This window comes from Aphis gossypii, chromosome 3, assembly GCF_020184175.1.
Source record: "Aphis gossypii isolate Hap1 chromosome 3, ASM2018417v2, whole genome shotgun sequence".
Classification (NCBI taxonomy): Eukaryota; Metazoa; Arthropoda; class Insecta; order Hemiptera; family Aphididae; genus Aphis; species Aphis gossypii.
Genome location: NC_065532.1, coordinates 24089648 through 24107125, shown reverse-complemented (window position 1 = coordinate 24107125; position 17478 = coordinate 24089648). Strand labels below are relative to the sequence as shown.

General features: G+C 25.2%; 2 protein-coding genes across 6 annotated transcripts in view; one reads left to right on the top strand and one right to left on the bottom strand.

The window, feature by feature from the left end:
• Window positions 1-7305, bottom strand: part of LOC114121157 (DNA-dependent protein kinase catalytic subunit-like) — a 33795-nt gene extending 26490 nt beyond the window's left edge. The window contains exons 1-15 of one of the 3 annotated variants that reach the window (XM_050203213.1): window positions 6959-7305; window positions 6190-6438; window positions 5418-5593; window positions 5074-5254; window positions 4883-4995; window positions 4629-4821; window positions 4291-4532; window positions 4038-4216; window positions 3715-3977; window positions 3480-3641; window positions 1674-1789; window positions 1202-1612; window positions 973-1123; window positions 561-836; window positions 199-309 (exon numbers count right to left, since the gene is read on the bottom strand). In XM_050203213.1, coding sequence (XP_050059170.1) covers window positions 199-309; window positions 561-836; window positions 973-1123; window positions 1202-1612; window positions 1674-1789; window positions 3480-3641; window positions 3715-3977; window positions 4038-4216; window positions 4291-4532; window positions 4629-4821; window positions 4883-4995; window positions 5074-5254; window positions 5418-5593; window positions 6190-6331 — 2716 coding nt within the window. In that variant the 5' untranslated portion in view covers window positions 6332-6438; window positions 6959-7305. Of the gene's footprint in view, window positions 1-198; window positions 310-560; window positions 837-972; window positions 1124-1201; window positions 1613-1673; window positions 1790-3479; window positions 3642-3714; window positions 3978-4037; window positions 4217-4290; window positions 4533-4608; window positions 4822-4882; window positions 4996-5073; window positions 5255-5417; window positions 5594-6189; window positions 6439-6958 lie in introns of those variants that run through there. The other 2 variants (XM_050203214.1, XM_050203215.1) reach the window with 2 other exon arrangements.
• Window positions 7306-9102: 1797 nt separating this feature from the next.
• On the top strand, window positions 9103-17405 carry LOC114121152 (uncharacterized). Of its 3 annotated transcripts, none has more exons than XM_027983356.2 (12): window positions 9103-9506; window positions 11317-11506; window positions 11575-11799; window positions 11871-12235; window positions 12296-12767; window positions 12841-13059; window positions 13121-13336; window positions 14025-14261; window positions 15355-15543; window positions 15618-15836; window positions 15911-16195; window positions 16276-17405. In XM_027983356.2, exons 1-12 carry the CDS (start codon window positions 9500-9502, stop codon window positions 16436-16438), a joined length of 2787 nt encoding a protein of 928 aa, XP_027839157.2. In that variant the 5' UTR covers window positions 9103-9499; the 3' UTR covers window positions 16439-17405. The 3 variants fall into 3 exon arrangements, with proteins under 3 accessions (XP_027839157.2, XP_027839156.2, XP_050060786.1); XM_027983355.2 differs by having other exon boundaries at window positions 11224-11506; XM_050204829.1 differs by having other exon boundaries at window positions 9105-9506; window positions 11279-11506.
• Window positions 17406-17478: the final 73 nt, after the last annotated feature.

Sequence of the window (17478 nt, the reverse complement as noted above, 5' to 3'; positions counted from 1 at the left end):
TGAATGCATGATTATCATATTAAATTTTAAAAATGAAATTTATTTTTCAAAATGACTGCTGAAAAAAGCTTAAAATTTAATTATAAAATAAATAGTCATTTGAATTAAAAATGACACATTTAAACCTTTATTAATTTGTATATTAGAATTATTTCTCATTAATCTTCAAAACTTAAAATTATTGAGAATATAACTTACTATTTCCAAGATAAAGTATAATGTAGGCATGGAAAATTTCACATGCAGTAAATCGAATTTGACGATTGCTGCAATATTGACATAACTCTAAAATTCTAGGAAGAAGATGATCTAAATATATTAAATTATATAAATAATTTTTATTAGATTTAATTATAGTAGGTATTTAATATCTGTACTCTAGCCTATGAGAAAATACACTCAATTAATAAAAAAGTGTAAAAATTCACATTCCCCACAAATTTCACATACTATATTATAATGCTGGTCAACATTGATCACTGTCATCAGTTTATACGCACAAAAAGAGTGGATTTTTTTATAGGCCAGAGTATAGTAGTTTTATTATGTTCATAACTTACCAAAAGAAATGTTTATTTTACAATCATTAAATGATAATTTGTAATTTATTATATCGCGAGGATAGTTTATAATTTTATCTGGATCTCCCAGAAGTCCTAAACAAGTAGACATATCTAATTGAGCTAAATATTCGAGTATTTGAATCTGGACAATCTCTAATTCAGTCTCCGGTTTCAAAATTAATTTATTTTGTTTTAGTAATATTCTTTTTCTATTATCTTGTATTTGCATTTGATCTAGTACTAAATTATCTAATTCAACTTCGTTGTCATATCCTAAATAGATGTATTATGATAAATATATTATGTCTACCAGAAGTTATGTAAATGTACTTTTCATTTTATAGAATACTAATTAGACAATGCGGTATTTAAAAATTATAAAATAATATATTTAGGATTAAAATCAAACCTTTAGTTCTAAGTAACAAATCAAGATATGGCATGATGCATTTTAAAAGTTGATCCATTTCACTTTTTGATAAATCTTGTTGCCATCTTTTAAGAGCACTTATTACACTTTTTGCTAAAGGTAAAAATGTTGAACCCGCTATTAATGTAGACTTAAAAAAAGATATAAAAAAATTATGTTACATAAAATTATTTGTGATTTTTTAACTTATTATTAAATATACAATTACTTTTACAACTTCCACTATCTGAGTATTAAATATTTCTTTAATAATAGTTGAAGGTAAACTTATTAACATTTTAAGACAGCAATATTGTAAATCTCCTTGAAATGTGTGTACATACACCATAACACAATTCACATATTCTATAATTTTTTCCTTAGCACTATTATTATTAAATTTCTCTAAAAATGTGCACCTATCTAACTCTTGAAAAATAACAGTTATTATCTTATACATTGAACTAATAGTTGGATGTTCAATAGAATGATCGATAATAACATTAAGGGTATAAGGCAACCATGAAGATGCAGATTCAATATCAATCTCAAGGTTATGGAATATATCGCTGTAAATTTCAACTAAATTAACTAATGCTGTAATATCCGAAGGTTTTCTGGCAATATATTCAACTTCCAACTAAAAAATAACATTAGATGAATCAAAAATAAATATAAAATGAAATGTTATATTTATATACTTCATCGGAAGATTTATTTGTAGATATATCTAATTTTCTTATTATTTTTAAGACACTGGACATAAAACTATACATAAGTGATTTTTCTAATGTAGATTTCACTACCATTGGTATATCTGTAAAAATAATATGAATAAATATTATTTTCAAAATCTATCATAAAATAATTTTGTTGAATGTTTGATAAGAACAACCATAATAAAAATATACATTATTCAAAAGATAATTATATAAACACCAATCAAGATTGATACTTACAACTTACAACATAAGGCTAAATAAAATTAATTTTATTCCCACAACATATACTGATTTTAGCAGTTTTAACCTATATATTTGATGTAACAAGATGAAAAAAGATCATTCCAAAAAATTTATAGACATTCTAAACGTTTAATGAAAATATGGTGAATTTTCAGTAAAAAAAAAAATATATTTATTAGTTTATAATATTATTTTCAAAATTAATAAGCAATTGGTAATTACTGATTGAAAAGTATGATTTAAGACAGGCATGTCAAACACGCGGCCCCCGGGCCGCGAGCTCATTTTTTTGCGGCTCACGGCTACCAATTTTAATTGGTTAAAAAAATAAAATTAGTATAATAAATTATCAAGATTTAAAATTATTTAAATTTAAAAAACAAATTCAATGAAGGAGTGTACCTGATTTTTACAAATTTGTGCCAGTACGATATGTAGAAACTTTTAAATTCGCAAGTAAAATTATTTCTATGTTTAGTAGTACTTATCAATATGTGATTATGAGCAACTAATTTCATTAATGATCAGTAATTAATAACCCGTTAGATCGAGATTAACTGACACACGTCTAAATTCAGTATTAAAAGTGACTCTATCTAATAATATTTCTCTTGAAATTAAAAAGTTGGTGGGAGAAAAGAGATGTCAAATATAGTCACCTAACTCTTAATTAAATAAAATGGGTTTTTTTATAATGTTGGTGTAAAATTTTTTGTAGGTAGTTGTTTTTTTCGTATTTTTTGTTTTCTTTTTGTACCTCCTGTTTTTGTAAACGTAAAGAATAAAATAGAAAAATGTTGTATAAAATATTTTTTTTTCGTTAAATTTTTATGTGCGGGCCTCTTAATAAACTATCCAATATATTTGGCCCACTTGATACTTTGGGTTTGACATGCCTGATTTTAGTAAATGTATCTAAAAGTTAAATTATTTTAAAAACAATGTAAAATTTAAGATAATATTTTCTCTTATTATGCTTAGCTAAAATAAATAATTATAATATTTTACTGTTTTTTATTACTGATTACAATGAGCATGTTAAATTAAAATGTATAATTAAGTTAGAGATAATAACACTTTTAAATAATCTTATGTAATCAAAAAATGTAAGAACTATATAGTGAGAAAAAAATAGGAATTCACAAGAATTTACAAGGTCCAGTACCTTTTATACCTAAACGTACTATTACATCATTTACAAGACAATTTAATATTTATTAATACAGTAAAACATCATTAATCTGGACTAATTGGGGCTCTAGATTGTCCGGATTAATGGGATTTTTCTATAAATTAATTGAATGGTTATTAATAGGTAACATTATTTTCACTAAATTGCTACATTTTATTTATGATAAGAAATGTTCATCACCAACATTTTTATCAATGCTAGAATCTTAGAAAATAGTTGCTTATTAATTTCTATTATTCATAAAAATTAAAAGAAAAAGGTATGAGCTAGATTTTTTTGGAAGATAAATACCATAGCTTTTTCCAATCAAAATTCTATTTATAAGGTATATAACATAAAAAATTTCTTACTTAAATATAAATCAAATAAATTGAATTGATGTGCTTTTAATAGAGATATCCAAAGTGAAACATAATTAGTACTTTTAATTAATACATGTCCAGTATATTCTTCTATTATTTCAGCATCAATAGCTGCACGATGTGAACAAGATTTTATTAACCCCAAATAAACTATTAAAACAAATTATTTTTTATTAATAATAAATAGATGGTATGTATATAATATATAAAACAACAAACTTACATAATTGTTTTAAATACTTATCCAAAATATTTTCATGTGATAATGCTAAACAGTATATAGAAGTAATTAGAGCATTTCTAATATTGTCTTGCCATTCAGATTTTGACTGAGCAGATATAAAATCATTAAAACAATAAATGCTTAATTTTTGAATAAATAAAAATTGATCAGTGTTAAGATATTTAATATTTCTTATAATCAGTGATAATGAATTTAAATAATTAGCAGCATTTGGGTCATAAGTTTTTTTTCTCATCGGACCACTAAGTAAAAATAAATTAGGGTAATTAAATCATCACAAATAGTTTGAATAAAATATATACTTTAAATATTTTTCTTCAGCTTGTAGTGAAAAAATAGTAAATATTTCAATTAAATGCTCTTCCCCCAAAAGATTATTACATGGTTCAGCTAACCAGCCAATACTTCTTACTACCACAGCATGTTGTTGATAATTTAATTTAAAATCGCATAACTTTAATTTTAAAAACATTAACATATTCTAAAAAATAAAAAAATAACTATAAATTTGTTAAAATAGCATTTAAATAAATTACATCATTCATTAATTCATACTTTTATTATTTCTTGTTGAATATTACGGATATTTGAGTCAATTATACTATTTTGTCTTGAAAATTCTATTGAAGCGCCTTTATAAAGAATTTCAAATGAAGATAATCCAATTCTTTTATCTTCTATATTTGGCAATAAACTCCAATCCCAAAGTTTTTTTTGAAACCACATAACTTCAGTTGAATTTTGAAATAATAACTTTAAAAATAATTGAATATGTTTTTGAAACAAATTTAAACCCGCTGAAAACAGTTTATTGTTTTTATATATTAGTTATAGCAACTAATGATTTTATTTATTATCAATACTAATTAATACAATTATCATTAATATTATACTTCGATTAATAACATGTCTTTTATTTTCTTCAACATTTCCAATTAATTTTTTTAGTATTTCATATATACGTAGACAATAATCACGAGTTTTGATGTGGTTTGCAAAATTATTTAAAAATCCTGTTAACCCATTTAGACATCCTATAGCCACTGGAGATAAAAATTGTTTTAAGTTTGTCTCCCGTATATCAATCTGCAAATTTGTACATAATAAAATGTCTAAATAAAATAATAATAATAAAAATAATATTAACTTGACTTTGGAGTTCATAACAAAACAAGTTCATGAGTTTATCTTCATAATTTTTTAAGTACATAGGATGATGTTGAGCAATTACACCAAATAGATTATATATATGCTGGCGAGCTAAAAATGATAAGTATACCAGTATTATTTAACATTTTATTAGGCATTTATTATTTTGATTAATGATGAAAAAATTACCTGTAGGGGATATTATTTTGTCACCTAAGGAAACTTGATTATTTAAGTGTTCAACTATTTTATTAATTTCAATTTGATCACTAAAATGCTTTGTCTCTAATAGTTTTTCATATATTTGATAAGTTCTTATACTTAAATCTGCGTTTTTTTTTAAAGTTATGGTGGATAGATTACATAAATTCTAAATTAAATATATATTATTAAATATTATTTTTTAAATTTACAAACATTAACTAAATTATTTAAAAAAAAAAAAAACATAACATAAAAGTCCATTTATAAAGGTACATAATATGTGCATCAAACTGTTTACAGTTAATTATACTAAGTAAATCTGTATTTACCATTATTGGTTTGATGTAATTAGCAATACATACAGGAAATGACTCAATTAACTGTTGAAATAAAAATAGAATATCAACTGTAATTATTTTAGTATTTGTTGAATCTAAGCTGATTATAGATTTTGCAAAACATATAATTCCTTGATCATCCGCAAATAATATTTTGAGAGCTAACTCTAAACATAGATAAATACATTACATAAGCAAGATTTTTTTAATTACATTTATTAGATGGGTGGGTTTATTAAGAATTGAATTCAAATAAAAAAATAAATAGTTGAATATATCTAGAAGGCAAGTTTATTTGTACTTAAGAGTTTAGATTAAGTACAGTGTTAAGGAGTTAATCAATTTAAGTAATAACTATTTTAACTAATAAGTCACTGTAACAAAATAACTTTTTAAGAAATCTTATTATTTTTACTGTAAGTAATTTATACATAATTTAAATTATAAATTTTATTTTAATCCATTTCAAGAACCAAATGATAACATAAGTAAATATATTAAATATAAGTATAATTTTTTCATTTTTGTTAGCAACATTCTTAAAATGAGTGTTTGACAAAAATTCTTATTTTTATTAAATAATAATTTTAATAAAGCTAAATGCTTAATAAGTTTTTTATAATTAATAATTGTTAAAAAATTGTCATTGGTGTCATCATTAGAAATGATAATCAACCCTCTTTTAAAAACTGTATAGTTGAGAAATTATAATTATATTTTCTTTATATAATACATATTGTAGTAAATATTTTTAATAAATCACCAGATTCGATAGAAGTGATGTCACTTTTGAAATACTGATTTATCTGAAAAATGTGCTGTTTAGCAGCTTGAACATCCAAATTACTACCATTTTGTGCAATATCTGTGTGTAATGCACACAAACATAATTTAACAGTGGACATTCTGTTTAAAATGCTTATAAAAATTACAAAGAAGTCCTAAAAATATTTCTCATGACTTGTGAAAATTCAAAAAAATCGCAACACTGTTAAGTTTTAAACTTCATATTCTGCAAAAAGAAGAAAACAAGACATTTGTAATATATTTTAAATAGCAAAATTGTTATAATCATGTAATGTTAAATACCAATCATGCTATACATTGTATGACATACTTAAAAACATCTACATATTATATACTATTTTCATATGATATTGTACATAAATAAAATATTTTAAATGTAGTATTTAAGTTACATTACAGGACATAAATATTAAATAGTATGCATTTATTGTACTGCCATAATTGGTGAAATTTATTAATACTTAGCAAGATATGAATATTGGAATATAATATGATAGCTAAACATATTCTACACCTTGCTATGAACAACGCATAATATTTAACATTTAACAATGATAAAAAAAGATACGTCATGTAAGCATGTTATGAAAAATTAATAACTCAAACGTCTCAAACATGAAACGATTAACAAATTAAAATGTTAACCATAATAAACAAATAATAATAATAATAGGCTAAATCGATAAAATTATAAGTTAAATTTCAATGTGAATAAGAAATACTACTTTGGTTTTAAGAGTTCTATAACCTCATTGTATCCATACAAAATTGTAAAACTTTGATTAATGCTTTATTAATTATTCAATAACTGAAGAAATTAAGTAGGCACCATTAATTAATGTAAAATGTACACAGTAAACTAAAGTAACTATTACACTAAATACAGTTCACATTTTCACAACAAATGCTAAACGAACATCATTCGACAGTAATCACTAAATTGTAGAATACCCAATGGGCAATTGCCGATGATTTTAAAACAAAAAGATTGTTTAAAGTCTCTGAGAATACCACACTATTACTATGGGGCGGCACTGGGCAGACCGCAAATGGCGCAAATCGCAATGTAACCTAATAGCCTGTCTCATATCTGTCTCATAGCCGTGCTGTAGACCCTGTTGATCGTTTTTGTTAATCGAATACTCGATAAGACCTGTTATCCTAACAAGGTTTATACACAGATTATAGACCTAACCCTGTCGTCAGTCAAATCTCCAGTCTCGACTATAATATTGACTATCGAGATTCGAAAAGTCGAGTTGACTGTTATTCGGTTATCACTTATTGTTATCCGGGTTACATTTTAGGTTATACCACGAATCGTTTAAATTAAATATATATTATTTATATATAATATTATATAATATATATATATTTAATCGTGGATTTTAATAAGATGATCTAACACTATTGTTCTTTACTATTACTAGAGTCCAGAGAAACCTCATCACAGGACACAGGTTAAAAAGAAAATGGTGTTGTGACGGGGAATTATTACATTGTGAATATTTACAAATATAACCTATGAAATGGTGGATTCAGAGGAGGGGCACGTACCCCCTGTCAATTTTCTATCGACATTTTTTTTAAGTTACTACGAGTATCATATAAATGAAAAATACAGTAAATAAGATTCATACCACCTACTAGTATAATCATTATTTACATTTAAACTGATAAAATGAGTTATAGACTTAAATTCCACCTACGAGGGCATGAGGCAATAAAGTATGAGAATTGAGAATCTATAAAAATATTTGTACTTATTAGTTATTACTAGTATTTATAGCCATGATTATGATTAAAGAATCATACAATTTATATGTGCCCCCCCCCCTATCAAAATATCCAAGATCCACCCCTGAACCAATGTCCCTAATCGTTTCAAAACAAATAATTAAATAATACTTAATAATAATAAAAAAAATTAATCAAGATTTTGACTGCTTAATCAATGCCTTCATGTCAACTCACATCTACTATACCATTTAAGTATTTAACTGATTATATTTTTTCTTTAAAATTTCCAGTTGAACAACCAGGCCACCAAGGGGATAACAATTTCGACTCATTGTATGTAAAACTTAATTTTATTTTACTTCAAAAAATAAAGAAAATAACAAGTCAAAATATCGAAAACTTTAAGTGTAACTTTTTTCAATATTTCCTGAATTTGGTGTAATCAATATGTATCGTAAATAAGAATCTATCACTAAAAATGCGCCAGTATAAAGTATAATACCATGACAAAATAGATCTATTTTGTTATGGTATAATACATTTCTTGTCTTAAAATAATTAATTTAAAAATACAATTTATAACGTAATTATAGAACGTTATTACTATTTTTGTAAATTAATCTTAAAAATAAATTTGCGCTGAATACGATGGTGTAATTATAATTTGAATACAATTTTTAGTTTTTTAATTGTAATTTTGTAAAAGTAATAAAGTCGAGTGTGTCCCTATCGGCATAATATCTAATAAGGGTTAATTACCTATACCACAAAATATAACAAGTAACAACATTGCACACTTGTACTATTCAACTAGTATTGTCTAATGTCTATATTCTATACTCTATTTGTACTCCGAGCGACCGAGTCAGTCTCGGATTTGACCGCCATGCAGTCTGGTGAGGAAATTAGTGTGCGATGTAACATACTAACATATTTCATTGAACCAATTTTTGTGCAGGCGACCAGCAGGCAGCAGAGTTTTTCCTCCTTATCTCTAGTCTTCATGGACTCATGATAATACAACTAAAGAACAAACGGTTTGTTATATTATCATGCATGGACCATACTATTATCTATGATATCACAGTAATGACGTGACGTCATTGAATATATCCATACCTTGGGATTTTTATTACGCATTACGAGTGTACGACCGATTTTTGATGATTACAATTTACAACATATTAAAACGTTTATTAAAATCTATTGTGTTTGACTATTTGTGTTAAAAATCGTATTTCGCGTTCGTGTCGTGAACCGACTGGACACATGACGTTTTGACGTTGTAGCCGTGAAGTTAACTGTTTATAAATATTGTTATTAAAAAACAACAGCTAGTTTTTGTCTTATCGTAGTAATGTAATATGGGTTAATATTCGAATTATCGGCTGTGGTACGATCTGAATATTATTGTAAATTTATATACCGTTCGTCGTTGAAAAGTTGAACCGTCTTATGGTTGATGTTGATCACGTTACTACGTTAGTTGTTCGTGTTTCGTAGTTCACAGTGGGCAGTGACCAAAAATGGCAGGTAAGCGTTGTACCGTTCTTTTGCTATTGGGTACTGAACGTTTTGTTCGTGAAATCGGTACACGGCGGTAAAAGTGAGCTGTTCCCTTACATTCAAGTGTATGATTATATACATCATCATCATATTATTATTATTATTATTATTGTCTATTATCATTATAATTTATATTATACACAATGAAAATTGTAGGTATTTTCAACATTGTATATTTGTATAAAATGTCATTTAATTATATATTATTTGATATTTCATACTTTTTACAGTACGAAACTACGATTTTATTACTTATTATTATATTTATATCTACACAAATGCTCACTTTTGATATCTGTTGAAAATTGTTGTTCTATATAGAAGGGTCTAGGCCAAACCGAGATTCAGGGGTGACCAGGTCTCACATTTTACGAGTGTCTTAGGAATGTTTATAAGTGATAATTTTTCGAATTCCTCTAATATACTATGTTAACTGTTATATGGTGGTTGTGTATTATTGGGCAATAACAAACTGCCTTTAAAAATAACAGATAATTTCTATAAGTCTCTTATAAAATTTATCTTTTTTTTTATATAATTTTTAATTTAAAACATTATCTTTATTGGGTAATGAAGTTTTCAAATCCATTGACTATTAATTTGAGTCCCTCAATTATTGATTTAAATTTGTATGTGTTAGTTAGGGAAGTGATTTCAAGTATAACATCCATATTATATTTATTAATATGTTAATTTTTGAACACATGTGATATCTTAATTTATGAAACATGTACCGAATAAGTATGTTTATATCTTAGTTTATTATGCTCTCTTGTCTGCAATATTTACACAATATTAATTAATTTAAAATTATTGAGTTAAAAAAAGGAAATAATTGTTACTATTTAAATCTTAATTTAGGTACTAATGGTACTATAAATAGTTATTGAAGAGTTAAGAGATAGCTAAAACATATTTTAAATAGTTTTTATTTATTGATAAAATATTTAAACAATAATTTTAATTAATAATCAATAAATAAACAGTTAATAGTGAACAAATATGTATGTAAAAACCATTTACGAATACTCAGATATTCTTATTGTAGTTGTATATAAGAGAATTTAAAATTTTTCTTAACAGTTTGTTTGTTATTGACAGTCATTATCTAAACATTACACAAATAAAAAAAAAGACATATATTTATACATAGATAACAATTAGCTGCATAAAGAAATGTACAGAGTATAAGAACATTTCCAATTGTATTATGAATTTCACCTATATTGAATATGCAAGGGAAAATGCTACTAAAATTTTTTTTTTGTTTTGTTAACAATTTATACATTTAAAAACTAGTTACAATTATCTCATAATATGTACTTTTTTATAATTAAGAATTCTTGGTTTCAAAAAATACCTAAGTATTACATCATTTAAAAAAATTAAGTATAGTTTTAAACATAAATTAACTTAAATTCCTCTCTTCAAAAGACCTCAAATATAATATTAATACATTAGAAATTATTAGAAATTGAATATAATGCAATTACTAAGTAATTAGTATACTAAACTGCTAAACATTTTTAGGTAGTATATTAGAAAAATACAGCTTATCCTTGACATTTATTTACATCCTTAAAATTTAATTTATTTCTTTCAAAAATTTACCTATTTAGATCAATTATTAGTATTAAAGTTGATAAAAATAGGTTTTAAATATGATTTTTATTTCATTGTCTAGACCATAATTATTGTGATAATGAGAATGTATTAAAATTCACTGAACCATCTAATAGTGACAATTATGAATCAAAATGTGTAATATCCGTGTCAGATGATCCTGAGTATGGAGAAGTACCTAAATCTGGCCCTCAGACAAGGCTTAAATCAAAAATTAAATCAGAACAAATTCAATCCACTTGGTCACCAGTTCGCACTGCTCCAGGTTTACGACCAAATTGCACAATATTTTATGATGGAAATGGATTTGCTTACCATAACCATAAAATTGCAAATAATAAAAAGTAATGATAATTTAATTATAGTCTTTTAATAAATTAAATTTTGTTTTATTTTGAATATTTGAATATAGGTATTTAAAATGTACACAAAAAAGTATTAAAAAGAAACCATGTCCAGCTAGAGCAGTTATTAGAAATCACGATAATATGATTCGTCATTCAGGAGAACCACACACACATAAACCAAGAAACTATGATGAAGATTTATTGAAGAGAAATTTTTTAATGAAAATTAGAGAAAGAGCAATCAACGAGAACACACCTAATAGAGCAATTTTTGATGAAGAAATAAAAAAGTTAGTTTATTTTTATTTTTATTTTAAATTGATTTATTTTATTATATTATAAATTATAAAATTTGTAATAGAACACCAAAACTTAGAGGTAAAGTTACCTTTTCGAGCACTGCAAGAAGGATGCAGAGATTTCGTCAACCACAAAAAATGCAGGGTCCATTATTTCCTATAGAAGACAATGAACTCATTGATGCAATAAATGATTTTAAAAATATTCCACTTGAAGAAAGTACTACTAGTGATGGTCAAGAGTGTAAATCTGATATAATATTTAATGCTGAGAATCATATAGAAGTTATAGAAGTTGATGACATTGATATGGAAAGTAATGAATATACTGATGAGGTTGAAAGTGAAGCTTTCAATGAAAAAGATGACAAAGAGAATGTTTCTAAAAATATTAAAAAAGAAACAGATAAAACTGTGAATATGTTTTGTAAGTATTATTATTTTAAATAAAGTATTTTTACTTGATTAAAATATTCCTTTATTGTAGGTTGTATTTATTGTAATAAGTGGCAAGAACCTCAACTTTTTGAATTTGTCCCTAATCAAAAATCTAAAACAATTGAATTAAAAGAAAAAGAAGAGAAAAAAAATGTATCATTACCTATTAATCGTTCTAGTCCAGTAACTATTGATAATTCCTCAGAAAATACATTAAATAATAATCAAACTTCTACAAGTTCTACAATTGAAGATTCTGAAGTTCACGAAGATGTATCTGAAAATAATGATGCTAATAATGACATAATATGTAAACAAGAAAATAATAATTTAGATGTAGGTACTGATATTCCAGAAACTTCTAATCTAGACACACCTGAATTTTGTAAATCATCTGGCCTAGAAAAAAAAAAAAAAGTTGAACGCAAATTAGGATTTTTGCAAATGCGAATTGATTCAACAATATATTTTGATAATATGGGTTATAGTTATCAAATTCAAAATGAAAAAAATGACAAGAAGTAAGTTATTTTTCTAATAAATTAAAATTATGTTATTTATATTTTTCAAACAAGTATACATGTTTATTAATAGGTACTTAAGATGTGTTGTTTGGGGTAAAAAGAAATGCCCAGGTCGAGCCCATTTAAACATAAAAACATTGAATATTATTAGATCTAGAGGACACAATCATTTACCATCATCTAATTGTGATGCTGAAAAACAAGCTAGAGCATTTTTGCATGCTATTAAACAAAGGGCTCAAGAAGAAAATACTCCTTTAAAAACTATTTATTCAGAAGAAATAAAGAAGTAATTTAAAATAATATTACTACTACTAAAGTAAATAATAATAATAAAATTAAATGTTTAGCTTTCCTCTTGCTAATACTGTGGTTAATTATGCAAATGCTACCAGACGAATGCAACGGACAAGAAGATTAAAAAATCAACCTAGTACGGTATTAGATAAAGAACCACCATTACTATTATCCGTTCAAGTGATACCAGGTACTCGACGTGGTACATCTTTATATTTAGATGAACTAGGTTATTATTACCATAATGATGCATTAACGAACAGTGGAAAGTAATTAAAAACATTATTTTTACTTATGGCTATGTAACCCGTCATTGCTCGCATGTGAGAATTTCCCTCACATAGTTTTTAAGAAGAGAACTACTGGCTAGCTCGTAGTTGTATTTTCCCCAGATTTATAGTACCTTATAAAAACTAATTTAAAATAGATTTATCGACGAAAGGCAACTTCACTATTCCGATAGGGAAAAATATTCTATTCTGAGAATAATTAGTCGTGTTGTATGTATGAGCGAATCTCAGTGAACGCTCAAGTAACAGCGTTAAAATATTATTCACATACATCAATATAAATATTTTCTTTAAGTATGATTATATTTTTATTATCTTTCAACAAATTGTAAATTGTTCAAAAAGGGTTTTTATTGTTTTTTTGTTTATAACAATAACAATTTACAACATTGCATATAGCTCATAGATCGTTATAATCATTTTTATTATATTAAAAACATTGCATTTTTTATTTTTTGTTGGCTTATTTTATTTTAATAAACTAATACAATTATAAATTTATTAATCCCTAAATTATTACTTTTATGATAAAATATACCTGGTAATGAATATTTCTACATACACACGATCAGCAGTGTTCAGATTATATTATATGCGAGTCAAGATGGGCTAATAAATATAAAGATAATAATGTATATTAAATGTTATAATTGATAAAATTTTATAGAATAGTAAGATGTACCAAAAATAGAAAAACAGCAACTGATGAAGCATGTCATTCGAGAGGATATATGCGTGCTTCTGGAGATGGATTTGTCATTTATAGAACTAAAGAGCATAATCATCCACCAGGAGATCTTAAGAGAAATCCATTAGAACGATCGTTCATTAATACCTTATGTGAACGAGCACGAAATGAACTTCATTTGGGTCTTAAAGATATTTACAATGAAGAAGTCGAAAGGTTTAATTTATGATATATTTCAATGTTCATGTCCTTAATATTAAAAATGCAATCTTTACTTTCCTTGGCAAACAAAAAAAGTTTTTGGGGGACGAGGTGGCCATGCGGTCTAAGGCGTCGGTTGCGGCGCAGCTGGTCACTGGTTCGATTTGCGGTCACTGTGTGCGGAGAATAAATGCCGCCATCCCCCACCCCGGGGCATGGCAGAAACCTACGGGTGCCTCATTAGAAATTCTGCCATAATACACACACGTGTTTCCCCCTACCATTCCCACAACCTCTCAGTAAAAAACCGATTCAAAAAAAAAAAAAGTACCTATCCCCAATGACCTAAGTTGCCGCGGGTGTACTAATAAAAAAAAAAAAAGTTTTTTTTTTAATCAATTTTCTATGTTAAGTATGTTTAGATTTACATAAGTAATTATTATTAAATTTGAAAGCAAATGATAAATGTTGATATCTTGATTTTGATTGGAAGTTAGTCAAATATTTTAGATTTTAATTTATTTATTTTATTTAGTTTTGATCATGATGAATATGAATAATTTTGTCCATTATTGGACGAATTGGATTCATTGATATTATATATATTTATTTTTTTAGTTGGAAAAAATATTTCTTTATAAATGTAATTTTTGATTAAGAGATAGAGCCTCTAAAATCTATTAGAGCTGTTTTCCAATCTAGTATAATGGTATTTTTAAAAAGACGACAAACCTAACCTTATGGCTTATATTTTATTGATATTTGATATTAATCTAATTAACTTATAATTTTGCTTTACTTGTTATTCAGCAATCAGAGTTTTATCTACATTAATGTAGATTAATTAAAAATACTATATCACCGATGAATTTTCTAATAAAGCAATCTCAATATTGATTTTTCTTCAAATTACATATAATAATAATTTCTTTAAAACTTTCTCAAATTAATATACTTTGCATTTAAAAACTTAACCATAATCTACTTTTTCATTTTAAATTTTAAACATTAAATTTTTCCTTTAATTTAATATAAAAGTTCTTAAATATGATGATATAATATCATTATTCATTAATCATTAGTTTTAATTAGGAATAATGTGTTATAGGTTTCTTGATGTAGCAGATAAAATTCCTTATCGAATGGCATGGCGAAGTATGGCTAGAACGAGGCAACCTCCTAAAGCATCTGGGGAAGTTAAACTAGTTAGTGTAAAAGTTGTTTCAGGAATTTGGGATGGATATACACTTTATCGAGATGAAATAGGATTTTTGTATTCAATGAGGAAAGGAAGAAAGTAAGATAAAAGTATATGTAGTTTAATTTTTTACAATTTTAATTGTTAATATTATTAACATTATGTTTTCATAGACTTGCATGGTGTCAAATGAATACAAAAATAAAATGTTTAGTTAAAGGCACAATATCAGTTGAGAATGATACTACAATGTTAGAGTTTACTGGAGAACATAATCATCCACCATTGGGCGATGATGAGTTTCAAGCAGCTATGTTTCTTGAAAGAATTATGGTTAGAAGTGTGGAAGAAAACGGTAAACCAAAAAAATTCTATGATGAAGAATTAGTCAAGTACGATCAATTTTGATAAATTAATTATTTTAATAATATATTTATATTGATAGTGTTTACTTTTATACAATTAGCTTTCCCGGTGCTGATAAACGTATAACATTGTCATATGCACGTGAGAAAATAAAAGCTAGGAGAAAAAGTGCTTTGAAAAAAAGTACAACCCATGAAACGTTAGAAACTATTTGTGAACCGTTGCATTATGTTGAATTTTGGGATGATGACCCTAATTCTATCGACTTAACTGAAGATGTTTTATCTGACGATGAAGATTTTAGTGAAAAGTCAAAAGATTTTAATATTTACTCAGATGAACAAGGATTCAAATTTTCTTTAGTCAATGTAAAAGATGAAGCTAGGTAAATTTATATATATATTTTTTTAATAACTTAGTATTTTGTCATGACAATATTTAAATTATAATTATAATTAATATCAGATATTTAGAATGTATTATGAAGTACAATGGATGTGATGCCACAGGAGAAATGTTTAAAGGTGAAAATGATGAGTGGCTATTTATTCCTAATAGCGATCCTCACAACCATTTACCTCATGAAGATCAACCAAATGATGTACAGAATGAGTCTACAGATGATTAATATCGTTTTATTTACTTTTTTCACTAATATTATATATTTTTTTTTTTTGCTTAAAGTGTTTTATAACAAATTTTCTTATTCAATCTATTATTTTACTAGTGATACATAATAATAAAAAAAAATGTTTTAATAACACAAATATAATGAATTTATTATAAAGCATTTAAATTTTACTATATATTATTATGTATAATCTGATATTATTTAATTTCACAATTTAAAGTAAGTATATAGAGTGTAATTATGAATTCTAACTATTTGATTATCTTAAAATATAATTAGTAGTCAGCGAATTTTTTTCAGAAATGTTAAGTTTATTAATTTATCATTTTTTCACATTTTGTTTATACCTCAGAATATATTTTATAAATTTTTGCTCTTAAGAGGATGCTATACTCGCATGCGATATCTCCATTTAACTTCTTTATGCTTAATATTATAATTTATTTATTTATTATAAACTTTTGAAAGTAAGAATATTATCTAGTGAATCTCATCTCTATTCTTATATTTTAATTTTAAAGCAAGTTATAAATATTTTTAAATGTTATAATTTTCATAAGCATCTTTGAAATTCAATTATAAAAAATAAACCCTGTTAACTTGATAATAATCTTATTTTTAAATTTTATATCGGGGAAATTTATTGTAATATTAAGCATAAAAGAGTTCAATGAATTTTTCAGAAAACACAATTTCTATATTATGTATTTGTAAGATGAATACAACTCATGTAAGTGTAGCATCCTTATAAAAGTAACAGTTTATAAAATATCTACTAAGAAAAATATATAGAATGTAAAAATATCATAAATAAATGTATTTATAACATTTTTGAAGTATTTACCTTATTTTTATTGTAGTAAAAAAATATTATGTATATAATTTATAAAATAGTAGGTTATTATTGGTTAAATGTATTTTATTTTTGATTTAAATATAATTTTTTTCATTATTTATACAGTTATATTCCTGTATCTTAATACTTAATATAGTACCTCGTATAGTACCTATACTAAAAACTTATCATACACATGTCA

Bases quoted from the DNA above. Each gene is read 5' to 3' on its own strand.
- LOC114121152 (XM_027983355.2), top strand. The intron at 11,507-11,574 runs GTAATGATAATT...ATTTGAATATAG, and splicing joins AAAATTGCAAATAATAAAAA to GTATTTAAAATGTACACAAA. The intron at 16,196-16,275 runs GTAAATTTATAT...AATTAATATCAG, and splicing joins AATGTAAAAGATGAAGCTAG to ATATTTAGAATGTATTATGA.